The 15,190-nt window shown below is 54.3% G+C and overlaps 2 protein-coding genes across 9 annotated transcripts in view; one reads left to right on the top strand and one right to left on the bottom strand.

Moving 5' to 3' along the window:
* Positions 1 to 451: 451 nt before the first annotated feature.
* Positions 452 to 9,828, bottom strand: NCDN (neurochondrin). Of its 5 annotated transcripts, none has more exons than XM_069586300.1 (8): positions 9,164 to 9,294; positions 8,840 to 8,907; positions 7,819 to 7,959; positions 5,751 to 6,719; positions 4,550 to 4,791; positions 3,766 to 3,990; positions 3,244 to 3,386; positions 452 to 1,970 (listed from the first exon to the last, which is right to left on the bottom strand). In XM_069586300.1, exons 2-8 carry the CDS (start codon positions 8,870 to 8,872, stop codon positions 1,534 to 1,536), a joined length of 2,190 nt encoding a protein of 729 aa, XP_069442401.1. In that variant the 5' UTR covers positions 8,873 to 8,907; positions 9,164 to 9,294; the 3' UTR covers positions 452 to 1,533. The 5 variants fall into 5 exon arrangements, with proteins under 5 accessions (XP_069442401.1, XP_069442390.1, XP_069442396.1 ...); XM_069586289.1 differs by having other exon boundaries at positions 7,819 to 7,989; positions 9,164 to 9,257; XM_069586295.1 differs by having other exon boundaries at positions 8,840 to 9,828.
* KIAA0319L (KIAA0319 like) overlaps positions 9,368 to 15,190 on the top strand; it is a 100,495-nt gene continuing 94,672 nt past the window's right edge. The window contains exons 1-2 of one of the 4 annotated variants that reach the window (XM_069586262.1): positions 9,368 to 9,498; positions 12,729 to 12,895. In XM_069586262.1, coding sequence (XP_069442363.1) covers positions 12,757 to 12,895 — 139 coding nt within the window. In that variant the 5' untranslated portion in view covers positions 9,368 to 9,498; positions 12,729 to 12,756. Of the gene's footprint in view, positions 9,499 to 9,614; positions 9,838 to 12,728; positions 12,896 to 15,190 lie in introns of those variants that run through there. The other 3 variants (XM_069586272.1, XM_069586256.1, XM_069586270.1) reach the window with 3 other exon arrangements.

Raw genomic sequence — 15,190 nt, 5'->3', positions numbered from 1 at the left:
ATTCAAAATCAGATTTCACATTAAAGACAGATTTTTGACTTCTTTTTAAACACTGGAGGAGGTGACAGCTAACAAGCTAACTTGGCAGCAACATGCTGGCCTGGAGGGGCAGCACTTCATTTGGACAAAAGAGCACAAGTTTCCGCTCGCCCATCCAGGCCTTACCACATCAACATGAGTTTGCCACCTGCTCTGCCACTGAAGGGTGCGGGCTGAGAAGTTGGATGGCCTGGATGGAGCCCTGGCTCTGGGACTTACTGGCTGCAACACTTTGAGCAAATCACCTCCCGGGCACCTGCTTTCTTAGAATCGGGATGACGCTTGCTTCATTGGATTCTTGGGGGATCTGAATGAGAGGACACTTATGAACTGTGATTAGCAGGGCATGTGTGTTGTGAGCTGCTGGGGCCCGGAGGGAAGAAGGTGCGGGACAGACCACACAGGAGCCGTCTTGTCACCAATGAACATTTATTGAGTGTCCACATTGCACAGCTTTGAACTTGGTGATCACAGAACTCACTGGGGAAGGGAAGAGGGAAGCAAGGGGTCAGGCTGGGGTGGGGGTCCCCTGGGTTCGTAAGAAAGGTAGTCCCTGCTGGAGCCGCCAGTCGCGTCTCTCGGCAGAGAGCAATCATCAGCAGGGGTGGGAGTGGAAGCCAGGCACCACGATGGCGATGGGGTGCAGTCACTAGGGGAACATGCTCATTCTGGGAAAGCATCCTTCCGGCTCCTGGCTCCAGCCAGGCCAGATGGCACCGAGGGGACAGGGATCAGGTGCTCGGGTGTCCAAGCAGGGATAAGGACAGGCAAAATAAATAACTCCCCAGCCCGCACTGTCACTCTGCTGCAGCACAACACAAAAGCTTAGAGACCAGGGCCCAAGGGCTCCCGGGTCTCCTCAAGGAAGCTCACGTGGAAGGAGGTTTCCCGACCCCCCACCAGGCCTGTCTGCCCCAGGTTCCCCCGGAAGGTTGGGGCAGTTCAGACCCTGGGTCACTGAAATTGACAGGAAGAACTGCGATGTCAATGGCATGAGCCTGCTCTCTGCCCAAGGGGGCCAAGGGCAAGAACCAAATGGCCAATTTAAAGGACGTGGACCTGGGAGGCCAGAGGGGCACCACAGTCTTGGGGAGCCCACGCCCTGGCCGGCAGGGCGCATGGGCCGAGGCAGCCAGCTCCTGCCAGCCCTGTCCCATTTGGGGGTCTCTCTCCTGCGAGGGAGCCAGACATCGGGCAAAATGACACCTAGTGCCCCCCCACTCTGGGGGCTGCTCCAACCTCCCCCGACCTGGCGGGGACAGCCACGCTGATTTCCAAGTCAATCCCTGCCCCAGAGTGGGCCCAGGGGGCGTGACGCAGGTTCCTTACACTTGAAGGGTGGGCGCCATGCCCTCACCCCTCGGAAAAGCCAGAAAGCTGGGGTGTTCGGGGGGAAGTTTGGGGAGGGGGTCTAATTGGGGGGCTTCAGGGGAGATGCCTCCTCCCTCCTTCCCTCGCTGCCCACCCCCAGGTCTGTCCCCAGTGGATGCCCCCTCAGGGCTCAGCCAGGCACTGCTCCAGGGCGGCCATGCGGTAGTGGCTGGCAGTCTCCTCGCCGGCCTGCAGCCTCATGGCCTCCCGGCACAGCCGGTTGGCTCGTGCCAGCTCAACCAGGACTCCCTGATAGGCGGCCACCATCTCAGGCTTGACAGAGTTGGGGCTGACGCTGCCCAGCAGCTGCAGCAGCTCCTGGGGCCAGCGGGAGCGCAGGGCGGCAGGGGCCAGCCAGGGAAGCAGGGGCACACAGCCCGTGAAGGCCTGCATGCCCAGGAACCAGAGCTCCTGCAGATCCGCCCAGACGCCCTCGTAGTCAGGGGACAGGGCCAGCACTGCCTGCTCTGAGCCAGGCGTGGCCCGGGCCACGTGGGATTGCGACAGGAAGAGGATGGCGGCCGCGAAGAAACCTCGGGACGCGGGCGTCCCCTGCAGAGCTGGAAGGCAAGCAGGGAGGGGGGCATGAACCAGAGGAGCTGGCGGCCTCACCCAACCCCTCTGCCCTTCCCCCCTTCCCGGTGGGCACACTCAGGAACCTCCGAGGCGCAGCTTGGAGTCAGGCTGCCTGGGTTCAAACCCTACCTTCACGGTGGGACCTCAGGTAATTCACTTTCTGGGTCTGGTTTCTTCCCATGAGTAAAACGGGGCCAATCGTGCTAATCTTAGAACTCTTGTCATAAGAATGAAATGTAATAATCTTGGGACTCTACCTCGTGGTTGGACCCTGCTACAGTCTGAGTGGTGATGGGAGGTTCTGCTGGGCCTAGCCCTTCAGCAAATGAGGGGGGTGTGGCAATTTGATTCTTAGGCCAGAAGAAGGTGCCAGAGGGGACCACGGGCTTGGCTCACTGGCCCACAGGGCTACTATGCCCCTTGTACTGCAGATGCTCTCCCGAGGCTGTCGGGCTAACCAGCACTGGGACTCTACTCAGGGGCTGTGGAGACGCAGCCTGGATCTGAGGGAGCTCCGGGCGAGAGGGTCGGGTGGGTTGGGGCGAGGCTCCTGATCCACTGGGACATGCCCCTCTTCCAGCTGCCAGGCACCCTACTGGGGTCCCCCCGCACAGGGAACAGAGGCTGCTGAGGGTATGGACTCATTACACTCTGTTCCCAGGCATCTGTGCAGCTCCTCCAACCTGACAGATGGGGAACAGGGAACAGGCGGGGACAGAGGGACCCAAGCAGACACCCACAGCCAAAGTGGGAGACAGAGGGCTGGGAGGGGGCTGGAGCGGATGCCCCCCCAACCCGCACACAGCCAGAGTGAGGTGCAGGTGGGGAGGGAGGGACATGCTAAAAGAGCACTGAAGCCTGTCATGAGGGAGGTGAAGCGCTGAGCAGAGAAAAACCTCAATGGAGAGAAGTGGTGTTACTGACTCAGGGCCTGGGTGGGGGCGGCTCCACCTTGAAAACACGGAATTCAGATTCCTCAGGCTGCTGGGGGTTCCAGGTGCTTATGCCTTTGCCTGAGAGCAGGCCTGTACTTACACCCACCAGGCCTTGCCTTCAAAGTCTTTAGAAGGAAGATGTTATTATCATTCGGGGAAGAAGGGTGGGGTGGGGCGGGGGATGGAGGTGCACTTCAGAGATTGATGGGAAAATTCTGTAAAACCATTTTCAAAAAATGACGACTTGTGCCCAGAACACAGTCTGGTCTTCTGCGTCCACCCAGGCCTTCCATCTGTTCGGACTGGGAACCCAGGGGCTTACCTGGAGAGGTGCTCAGGAGCCGGGCCATGAGGAGGCCCAGGGTAGCCACGTTGGCAGCCAGAAGCAGCCTCCCCTGCTGCTGAACTAGTGAAGGCAGCGACGCCATCAGGGTGTTCATCAGAGAAGTGAAGCAGGCATCCCGCCTGGGGAAAAAGGGAGGCAAAGACGGGAGGCAGGGGATGAGTGGACCTGGACCAAGCCCTGGGGCAACCTGAGCTCCCAGTTTCACCAGGCCAGGGTTTGGCAAGGAATTAGGCAGCATGGTGAACAGTTAACTGTGGGCCCCTTCTGCAGCATCTGGGCAGCAGAGACTGGGTTATGGCCGGAGCAGGTAGACATACACGCCCAGGGGGAGTTCCACACATGCCAAATCCCAGTATGGGGTGGCTCTCTCTATTCTGAGGCCCTTTCATTCTAACGTTAACAGGAACCCATGGGTCCAGGGAAGCAGAGGAGGCGACTGAGCCTGCAGGCAAGCCTGGGCAGGGTCCCTGCTGCCTCCAACCTCCTCCCCAGCCTCACTTGATCAGCCCTGGTGCAGTGACCACGAGGTTGAGGAAAATGTGGCAGCAAGTCTGCAGGCCGATCTCCACACTGTCAGGCAGCACTGAGGTGTCGTGGCCGGGGGAGGTCAGCTCCCACTGCTGCAGGAAGTACTTGCACAGAAGGGAGGGGGCCCCCTCCTTGATCAGGATCTCCCGGGGCCCATCCTCGACGGTCAGGTGGCACCAGCCGGGCAAGAGGAGCCTGGGGGTGCAGAAGGGACAGAAATGTGGGGGGTGAGATGAAGGCACCAGGGTTCCCTTCGGGGGGGGGCACCCCATCAAAGACGAACAGAAGTCGGGGAGAAGGAGAACACGTCCTTGTAGGCACTGTAGAAAGAACACAGACTTCGGAGTTGCACGGGCCTGGGCTCAAACCTGGGCTGTGAGTGTGGGCAAGTGACTGTAACCTCTGGGAATCTCAGTTTCCTCACCCTGAAGACGCGGATGAGACTCCTGGCCTAGGTGTGCTGGGAGGACCAAGTTTTGGTAAAGGGTGAAATAAAATGCCTGGCAGGCAGCGGATGCTTAATAAGCTGGAGTTCTCTCTCTACAGAACAATCTGGGCTTGGCAAGTGAGACTTAGGAAGCCCAGGTGTCCTGTGGGAACAATCCCCCTCTACTCTCCCCAAAAGAAATAATACCAAACCCCATGCCCCAGTCAGGAAGCCCAGTACAGCCGAGTTTGGGGAGAGAGGAGGTGTCCCTGTTACAACCCTTCCTTTAGAACATTCTGGCTCAACAGACGGTAAGCACAAACTTACCGGAGCGCATCCCCGGGCCAGGTGGGCCCCGGCGTGGTAGGGGAGATGGCCAGGGTGGCCACTTGCTGGGAAAGGTCGTTGGCTTCCTCGGCCTCCTCGTAGAGGGTCTTGGCATAGCGGACGAGGAAGGGCAGCAGCTGGCAGACCTCCTTACGCAGGGACGAGGTCTCCTCGGCCAGCCAGGCACCCAGGATCCGCACGGAGGCAAACACAAAGGGCTCCTTCTGCTTCTCTGGCCCTACCTGTTACCAAAGGACCCCCCCTGAGATGGAGCAGAACCAGAGACCCTCCCCTGGCCAGCCAGCCTAGGAATAACACAACTAGAAGGAAATTCTGGCCTGCAAGCCCTGCAAAGGCCGGCCCTATGGGCCCAGAACACAGCACATGGTTGGGACACAGCACATGGTTCACTCAACAGGGGCCCAGCACAGAGCAGGCCCTCCGCGCAGGCCTGCTGAGCCAACTGGACTCCAGAGGACACGGCCCTGCACTCACTGGCACTCAACCTCAAGGCGAGGACACCCACGGGTCCACGGCTAGATAAACACTCCCTCTCGGTCAACAGCCTGCTCTGACCAGGGGTGATCGCACATACCTCGTGAGGTGGGAGGTATGGGGGGGGAGGCCAGGCCCCGGCTACTGTGGAAACTGGTGGCAGCGGTGCGAGTGGTGGGAGAGAAGCCCCGCTCTGGGCTAAGTCAGAAAGAATGGGGCCGTGAGGGAGCTTGGCGTGGTAGCTGGGAGGTCAGGGGGCTGGACTCTGGGACAGGAGCGGGGAGGGGCGTTGGGGGAGGTGATGGGACGGGAGTCGGGCAGGGAGGTCAGGAACTGGCAGCCGGGCTCCCTTTTGTATGTGTGCGTGTGTAAGACAACGCTGCAGCCTGAGCAGGACAGGCTGCTTCACTTGAGTGTGTGTGGATCGGGGGGAGGGTTGTGAGTGGGAGGCTTCTGTGTTGTGTGTGCGTGTGTGTACTGTGATGTGAGTGCACATATGGTGTGTGGTGTGGTGCTTGTGTGGAGGCTCAGGGAGGGAAGGAGGGAGGGAGAGGGAGGCTCGCTACACACTACTCCCTGGAGTGCTGCAGGATCAGCCACACACCCAGGGCCGGGGTTCACCTCCTGCTCTCCCTCTCCCTCGCTCTGGCTACCCGCTGCACAAGGCCCCCCTCCCCCTCCACGGCCCCCTCACCCCCGCCCTCACCTGCTGCAGGTAGTGGATGACAGCCCCGATGGCCTCCTTCATGATGCTCACAAGCTGCACTTTCTGAGGCTCCTTGAGCAGCGACTGCTCACAGCGGGTGCATTCCTGGATCCCCAGCTCCATGAGGGCATAGCAGGCGGTCACCACATCCTCTTTCACCTCTGTGCCCGTCTCCTCCAGTGCCAGCCGCACCTCCACGCATGCCAGGTTCACCAGCAGGGCCAGGAACTTGCTCCCGGAGCTGCCTGCTGGGATCCAGTCGGAGCCGCAGGCGTGTGCCAGGCGGGCGGCCAGCTTCAGTGCGGGGTTGCGCTGCCAGGAGCTCAGCTTGCTGCCCAGGATGCGTGCCAGCCCGGCCTGCAGATCCCGGAGGCACTCAGAGGGCACGGTTGTTGGGGGCAGAAAGAGGGGCAGCAGCTGGCAGAGCTCAAACTTGCTGGCATCCTCAGCTTTCTGGAAATCTTCGCTGAGGCCCCGCAAAACAGCCAGCAGGTCGGGCTCCGCCTCCTTCCAGCACTGTGTCTCAGCAGCAGCCAGCAGCCCCACCAGGAGTGCCAGGGCCTGGTCAAAGCCGTAGCCGTGCCCTAGGTACGCCTGACACAGGGCAGACACGGTGCCTCCAGCAATGAGGTGTCGCGGCCCACGGGGGGTGCCTGCCACGGCTGTCAGGCACTGGTAGGTGTCATCGACCATGGAACGGCGGGCAGCATCGTCAGGGTCCCCCCGGGCTGTGAGGAAGGTGCTAAGGATGGGGATCTTGTTCAGGACCTGGGGATGGGCGGCTAGTTCAGGGTCACTGCAGAAGCAGGCCAGCAGGGCCACGCCCAGGGCCCGGAGAACGTGGTCGGGGCAGCCATCCGGCGCCTCCTTGGTGGTCAGGAGTCGATTGGGGAAGGTGAAACCGACGGCATCAAAGATCCGCCGCCGAGTTTTGGCATCGATGTCACCTGCTTTCACTGCCTTGGTCACCTGAGGGAGGTATGTGCGATCAGCAGGATGGAAGGAAGGGCTGGCAAAGACTCTGCCCTGCACTCTGGGGGTGGACCATCAGCAGAACTAGGTTATGTAACAGGACTCACTCTGGGGTCAGGAAGCCTCCCAGAGATCACCTTATCCAGCTCCTTCCTTCTCCCCTGAGGCAGACAAGTGTGGCCTCTGGGATCCCTCCTCTAGGATCCTTGCAGAAGGAAGGTCCAGTCCTCCTCAACTGTTCTTTCTGCCATGTCGTTACCCTGTTAGCTGGAAAGTTCTTGATGTCTGAGCTAGAGGCCCAACATCTGAGTTGCAAGAGGTTGGAACTCAGTGTTTAAAATTCTCCAAGGACTTGGGGTCCCTCTCTAATCACTCCCTCGAGAAGTCTCTCATCCATTCCCGCCACCTTCTCAGGGGAAATGGCTCCTGTGTCTCGCCGCTCTGCCTGTCAAAACATTTCCCCTTACATTTCACCTAAACACCTCCTCTGCTGCAGTGTGAGCCCTTGACTCTGGAGCCGTCTCCCTGTTGCCATGGCAAACAAGCAGGCTGTACTCCCTCCTCCCTTCACCCCCCACACACCAGCCCCCCCTTCCCAGCACTGCAGCTCCTGTCCTGCTGTCCCCAGCTTGGGTTCTTCCAAGAGGGCTGAGCCCCAAACCAGCTCCTTCATCCCCAACCTACATACCCATTCTGGCCATCCCCAGGGACCCTTTCCCAGTCACTTCCAGTCCTGCGACTCTCTCCACCTCCAGAACATGCATCCCCAGCCATCAAGTATTCTGCACTGGTTACTACCTGCTGCTGTTACCCTATGAGTCAGCTCCCATCTGCTCTGGGACGCCCCAAAGGGCAGACCCAGGCAGCCTCCTCCAAGGCTCCTAACAGCCGCAAGCTTTCTTCACGCTTACTTCCCCCTTTGCTCCCACATGCAGCGGGAGCAAAAACGAGTCCACAGGTACGTGCCTTGGACCTTCTTTGGTGCCTCTAGGTTTACCAGCGGCACCTACATATCCTTGGGGACTTGTTGACCCCATTCCTAGAGGGCCCAACCACCCAGCCCTTCCCACCTCCCAGCTGTCAGTCAGTTCCTTACTAGCAGCAGGGCTGCAAACTGCTCGCTGTCATTCTTGGCCTCACGGAGGGCTCCCAGGTAGCGCTCCAGGGTGGGGTTTCGGCTCTCTGCCTGGTTCAGAGCTGGCTCGCAATCCGAGGCCATGATGCCCGCCTTGCCCAACTGTGAACACAAGAGGGACTGAGCATCCCTCTGCAGAGGAGGGGTGGGGGTGGGAGTGGAGGAGGGAGGGAGGGATTAGCACAGAGGGAGGGGAGGATCAGGAGGGATGGACTCCTCAGGACTGACCTCCCCTGGGGGAGCCCCTTTAAGGGGCTGGACCCTCAAGTCCTTAGGGATGAAGAAGGGACCCTGGTCCAAGGTCACCTCTGGAAAGTGGGAGAGAAGGACCATGCATCCTGCTGCTCAGTTGGACAGCTCTCCTCAACAGTCTCCTGGGGGCGGGAAAGGGCTGGCCCCACTGCTCCGCTGCCCCCTGCACCAAAGGCCAGGTTTTGTTTCCCTCCACCAGGCATACAAGGAAGGAGTGGTGAGGACGGACAGGGAGGAATGGAAACGTACATGGTGAAGTTCGATTATCCGGACTCAGGCTGACATGAGGGAAAAGGGCATGCTAGGTTTCCTTTCCCCTCCCTTCTTCAGAAGACACAGGACACAGGCTTCAGTAGAAGTGAGGGCGCAGGGCGCTGACCCAGGGAAGGCTCAGAGGCCCCTCTGGGGACGCCACCCCTCCAGCCAGGGCTCTCAGTCGCCCCCGCAGGCTCTGTGCCTCCTCTCCTTTCCCTCCCTCGGGCAGAAGCTGCAGCAGCAGCAGCAGCAGCAGCAGCAGCAGCAGCAGCAGCAGCAGAATTAACCCCTTGCGCTCCCTCTCCTCACCCTCCCCATCCGGCTACCAGCCTGTGGATGCCTGCAGGGGCTGGAGAAGCAAGAAGGGGTCCCGGGTAGCTCCCAGGACAACGGATAATCCAAAAGCCGGATAATCGAAGCGGGGCCGCTGAGATGGGGAGATGAGAAGGGGAGGAGGGTTTCCGGCGGTCACCACCTGTCCCGCCGCAGCCAGGTCACAACACGACATTGATGAAGTCACGACAGGGCGGCGATGAGATCACACTTCACGATGGCGCGGTGATGTCACGGAGAGATCACGGCAATACCACGACATGGGACAGCCCCCAAAGATGACAGGGCAAATTTTTTTTTAAAAAAGATATAGCTATATGTTGAGAAGGGCTGCGACAAAATGGAGTCTCGACAGGGCACGGTGATGTCGCGATAGGGTCCCCGGGGTGTGTCGGCATCGATCCGCGCCGGCTCGGAGCGGCCCCGGCTGGGATGGAGGGGAGGGCCTGAAGGGGGCTGAGCTCACCAGGCTGCGGCCCCGAGCGGCGAAGTCTTCTCCGAGCGCGATGCTCCGGGAGCCTGGGGCCGCTGCTCACGCCGCGTTGCCCACTCCAGGCGCCGGGGTGCTGCAGCTCCACCCCTACCCCCGCAGCGCTCTCGACCAATCCGCGGCGGCCTCACTCCAGGCTCCAGCCAATAGCACGGCTGGGCGCTAAGCCGTAGGGGGTGCTGCCGCTGCCGCCATCTTGCTTGTGGGTATTGCCCGAGTCTGGGGCCTGGGGCTCGCGCCCGGCGGGCGAAGGTGCACACCGCCTCTGGAGAGCAGGAGGCGACAGCCTGGGGACCCAGGTTCCTTCGCTCGTGCGTAGTTCTACCCTCCAGCACTGCCCCTCCTCCCACGCGGGCTCGCGGCTAGAATTGAGCTTCCGGGGGGGTGGGGGCCGGGAGGGCTTGTTTAGCATGGAGAGTGTGTTTCCGGGTTGAGACCGGGAGGTGGGAGGGGGCGGCGTTTCCGGCCATCGTCGCGGTCCAGGGCAGCTGAGGCGAGAGCGAGCTGTCCGGGTGGGGAGCCCGCGTTCGCTTCTTCCTTTTCCTCCTCCTCCGGGTGAGGGGAGCGGAGGTTGGGGCCCCGACCCCATGGACCGGGAGGAGGCGGAGGCCGCCGAGAGCCGGGGTCCCGCTGTGTGGCCCTGAGCCCCGGTAGGTGGCCGGGGGCGGCTGGCTGCCGGGCCGAGGACCACGAGCCCATGGGAGGGGCGAGCGGGACGGGCTATTTCTGGGGGTGCGCTGGCCGGGTGTTGGGACCCGGAGGTGGCGCTCCTGGCCCGGCTAGGACAGCCAGCTGCTTCTGGCTTTGCAGGTGCCGAGCTGGAGTCCCAGGCTGAGCCCTTTTTTGGGGGGGCCCGGGCCTGGTCCTGCTATTCCCTCCATCCCCTGACAGACAGACAGACCGACCGGCCCCGAGACGCTGCTGGTCTCTTTCCTTCCTCGCCCCTAGTTACTGTCTCTGGTGTGTGTTCTCCCCACCAAGACAGCACGTTGATGCTGAATAAGGGGGGCGGGGCTGAGCACTACTTGTACATTACGTTGCGAAACCTGCCTTATTCAGGACACGGATAATTATGCCCCCCAGAGGGGTCCTATGGTGGTTGCAGTGAGCACAAATGAAGTGAAATGAAGGAAGTCGAGAGAAAAGCTTTGCTTCCGTTCACCTCACAGTGCTTGTGCCCAATTGACGACAGATGCAGTGGCGCCCTACTCCAGTACTCTCGCCTGGAAAATCCCATGGACGGAGGAGCCTGGAAGGCTGCAGTCCATGGGGTCGCTGAGGGTCGGACACGACTGAGCGACTTCACTTTCACTTTTCACTTTCATGCATTGAAGAAGGAAATGGCAACCCACTCCAGTGTTCTTGCCTGGGGAATTCCAGGGACGGGGGAGCCTTTTGGGCCGCCGTCTATGGGGTCGCACAGAGTCGGACACGACTGAAGTGACTTAGCAGCAGCAGTTAGTGAAGAGTATTAACTGACTCTCCTTGTGCTTTCTGATCTGATTAACAGACTGGAAGCTAGGGAACAAGTTGGAAGGACGACCTCCCAGAACAATCTGTTCATTTTTCCAGCTATTTGGGAAACAATGTCTGCAAATATAAGCAAAGCTATTCATGGCAGTCTGTTCTGTAACTTTCCTGAATATCTGAGACTTTTTTTTTTAAAGAGCTTTATTCTTGATTACTCATACTAGCTGAATAGGCTGTTTCAGACATGCTCTGTCGTTGTCCAAACATCTTATCGCTGGGTACATAAATGGAGTTCCACGTATGTAGCTGACAGACTGAACTATGATACATCCCCCATCAACCTGAAGTATTAAGTAAACATTACCCCCTGCTCTGTCTGAACAGCTGCTGCAACAGAGAGTGCTTTTATTTCGGGTGTACTTGTAACGCCCTAAATGCCAGAACTCTTGCTTGCTTTTCTAGATTTTCATTTGTCAAGTATTGTGGGGGTGTGTGTTCTCTCCCTGGGCTGTTTCCCTTTGATTCTGTAACAAGCCATTTGGATCTTGGTGTTGTGTTGTTGTTCCTGCCTCTGGTCAGCAAGGCTTTGACTGGACCCTAGCAGTGATTTGTGCCCTTAAGCAATTGTAGGTTTCAGAGGAAAGACTGATTGGGAGTTCACAAGAAAATAACCGCCCCTGTTTCCTGCACGGTTTGTGAGACCTTGCCCTTCCCTAATCAGCTTGCCAATCCAGTGGTGTTTATTACTCCTGTTTTCAAAACCTATTCATTTCTTTTATGCTTCTATCGCCCACCTGCCACGATATTGATGACAGGTGTTGAGTCACCTTGAATTTAAAATCCTTTTGTGGTAGGCAGTAACGTGTTGGGTGAGATTCATACATACACACTCACGTGCACATTCAGTCTTTCCATCTTGGGAGGCTAGGTTGCTGGATATACTTTCTAACTTAGGCTCCACTTCATAATCCTTGAGCATGTGTCTGGCCTGCACACCTTTCTGTCCCCTTCCCCCTAACATACAATGACAAACCACTGGAAATAGGAATGGACGGAAGTGAATGAGAAAGAGGATGTCCTTCAGGTGCTTAAGGCTCAGTGAACACTTTTTCTTGGGTGGGCTGTACCTTAGTTTTGCAGTTCTGTGTGTGTGTTTGTCTATTTCCTGATATGGATATCCAACCTAGACAGTGCTGGGCTAGGATTGGGGGTTGTCAGTCTGTGCCATTTTCTAGATGTGGATAACAGGTGCATATTTAGCACAGAAGATTTTTGAATTGCTTCTTCAGAACTCAGTCAACCCTCATAATGCTGCCGACATTTATATAATAATTGATACAATATAGGAAAGTTGTGTAAGAAGAAACTGATGGAAAGTCTTTTTTTTTTTTCTTCTGAAAGGGACCTGTCATTCAACCCGTAGATTCTGGATGTCTAGTACAAAATAGGGGTTGTGTAAATACTTGTTGAGTGGATATATGAATTTAAGTCAGGAATTGCTAATGATTCTGCGGATCCTGGAGGTGACATCAAAGCGTAAACTGGATAGATTTTAAAGATAAGAGTGCTGGGGACAATAGCAAAGTGGAGAATGCACGCCTTAGCTAATGACAGTCACACGGAAGCTTTCTAAACACATAGCTAGAAAAACCTCCGGATCAGTTCACCTGTGATGCGCCGAACTCTCCTCTTCACAGATAAGAAAACAGTATTTGGATGAAGTCACAAAGCTGTTAGCAGAGCTAGAACTGAAACTCAGATCTTTTTTTTCAGTCGGGCGCACTTTCCACTCTTCCACATAGAGGATTAACTGTCAGATTAGAAAATAATGGAATATAAAGTGTTGCAGCTTTACAGTGGATTCATTTCATATCCCTTGCTGTGTTTCTATCCTGATAATTACAGGCTATGTCAGAGCTCAGGTTTGAGGTTTATAGACAGGTATGAACAGTGAAAGACAACCCTGAGATTTCTCTTCTCCCTAATCTGTCACACTGTCTAGCACTCTGCATTTCGAGGAATCAATTATTAATTACTTGGCATATAATTTCTTCTTTTTCTGTCTTTCTAGTGGACTGGTTCTGCCTGTCTGGAAGGCCATGGAGAAGCTGGGAATCAAGCCAAGCCGTACTTCTTGGATTTTATCAAGATTTTGTTGGCAGACGTTTGTGAAGCAGTTGAAAAGCTTGTGCCTGCTTTATATTTGCTTCTGCTTCAGTGCCCTGTGGTTGTCAACAGGTACCATTTTCTTTAATATTTAAGATTTTTTTAAAAGGGTACTTTGTGTGAGTCTGTCAGTTCATTTTAAAGACTAGTAAGAGCCAGAAGAGCTAATTGATAGAAATGGTCACCCTTTTGGTGAACACTTAGTTTGTTGGGTTTATTTGTTTGTCTGTTTTGTTTTAGACCAAAATTTAAATTGGATTCTTTCTCTTTTTTTATTTTTTGGAAAAAAATTTTTTTTTTTTGTCTTGTTGCCACGTGGCATTCAGGATTCTTAGTTCCCCGACTGAAGATGGAACCTGCAATGGAAGCGCAGAGTCTTAACCACTGTACCGCCAGGGAAGTCCCTGGGTTCTTTCTCATAAAAGAGGATCGGCATGGTCATTTTGAGATTTCATGAAGATGTAATGAAAAGATAAAGGTTTCAAAGTTAGACCTGGGTCTGAGAGCTGGATGTTTCTTTCCACTTAATAACTACAAAACCTTGAGCAAGTTACCTATTGTCTATAAGGAAGGATAAGACCTACCTCACAACTTGATTTAAAAGATAAAGTAATTAAAGCGTGTAGTACAGTGCTATGAACATAAGTGATACTTTGCTTTCTTTCCTTTTCTGACAGAATCTACCCTCTATACTTAGAAGGAGAATGTACCTTTTTCCATAGAAAGGGGTTACACTGATAGATTTTTAAAGTATGGTTTCCTTCTAGAGATTATTTCACCAGTCTTATACCTCTTGCCAGGAAAAAGTGCCAAAAAGGCTAAATTTCAAAAAGTAGCCCTTTTTTTCCTGTCTTCTTTCCTTTGGTTCTTTGTTGACATTGTTCCTTTTAGAGTATGGAAGTGAGAATGACTTCTGCGCATGCTGCTGTTCTGGGCAATGACCAAAAGACTTCTGTTGTAGAAACCACTGTCTGGGGCAACTAATCAGTCTTTTGATCCTATAATTACCAAGATTTCTATTGCTTTCCAAAAGGAGTTGGTGGCCATGATCTTGAGACTCAAATAATTACTGTATTTAGCAATTTCAGTGACATCAACTTCGGGGTTTTTGTTGTCTTGCAATGATGGTTGATGATTGCATAATTATAGCAGTGGAAATTGCATTTGACAGAAAGCTGACCTAAATATTTTTTACCCAGATGATGCTTTGCTGGGACAGCTAGCTATTTCAGGTCAACATTTTATGTAAGATTATTTGAATTAAATAAGTAACTGATTTACCATCATCAGAGTAGGAAAATCACATTTTTTGAAGTGCACCTACTGTATACCAGACCCCAGGTTATAGACATTATGTATTTAATTTAATCTTTACAGTAACCCTAAAACAGATTTATTTTTGAAATTAGGAAATTGAGGCCCAGGGAAGCAAAATGACTTGACTAAGGTCACACGGCAAGAGCACAGCAGAGCCAGGAATCTAAATGCAGGCTTTTCCGCTCTAGAGCTTATACTCTTTTTCTTCTGCTTTGCTGCCTTCCTACCTTTTAGAGGTGATCTTTTAGAGGACCAAAGGCAGCTTTTTTTGCCCTGAACCAGAATGAACAGCTTGTTATTTGAGGGATTCTGAGTATAGGGGTGGAAGAAGCTTTTCTGAGTGTTTTTTGTATTTTCCAAGCTAGTTAGTTAAACAGAGTGCTGTGGGTTCATTAGGCTAGTCTTTAGTATCCCTGGTGAGTCTGGTGCTTAAAAACAGCACCCTAAGGGACACATTGAGTATAAAGCTAAAGAGGTGGTACTTGGTAGGAGTGGCTCTGATGGGAATTAGATTGTACCAGTTCCATTTTAGAAAAGTTTGGAGCTCTTACCATGGAGGAACCAAGACCCATGTGTGTTCAAACTGAATGAACGTGCAGGCAGTACCTGACAGACAGGTTTGTTGTGTGTTTTAATTTATCAGAGCTCTTTTAGATCAATTTTTTTAAAAAGCACAATGTCCTAATAGTGAAAGTGAATAATAGACATAAATAAGAGTATCACAAATAAGGAATTAAAATGATTTTATAACATTAAAAAATGTTCATTCTCATTACTGACCAAAGAGCTGGAAAGTAAAATGAGAAATCCTTTTTAACCTATCGTATTGATGAAGATCAAAGTAGAAATATCTGGTGCTGCCAAGGGGTGATGTGGTTGCTCTCCTGTTGTGCTTTTGAATAGAGAACTTTTTGGCATAAATCAGGATCCTTAAAAAGTTCATGTTCTTTGACTTAGTAATTCCCCTTTTAGGAATTTACCTCAAGAACATATTTAGATGGTTGTGAATGAGAGCATCCATCCATACTCATTTATTCTGTGTTGGAAAAC

This window comes from Ovis canadensis, chromosome 1, assembly GCF_042477335.2.
Source record: "Ovis canadensis isolate MfBH-ARS-UI-01 breed Bighorn chromosome 1, ARS-UI_OviCan_v2, whole genome shotgun sequence".
In the NCBI taxonomy this organism is placed as follows: domain Eukaryota; kingdom Metazoa; phylum Chordata; class Mammalia; order Artiodactyla; family Bovidae; genus Ovis; species Ovis canadensis.
The sequence above is the reverse complement of the archived record's forward strand: the minus strand, read 5'-3'. Positions and strand labels throughout refer to the sequence as shown.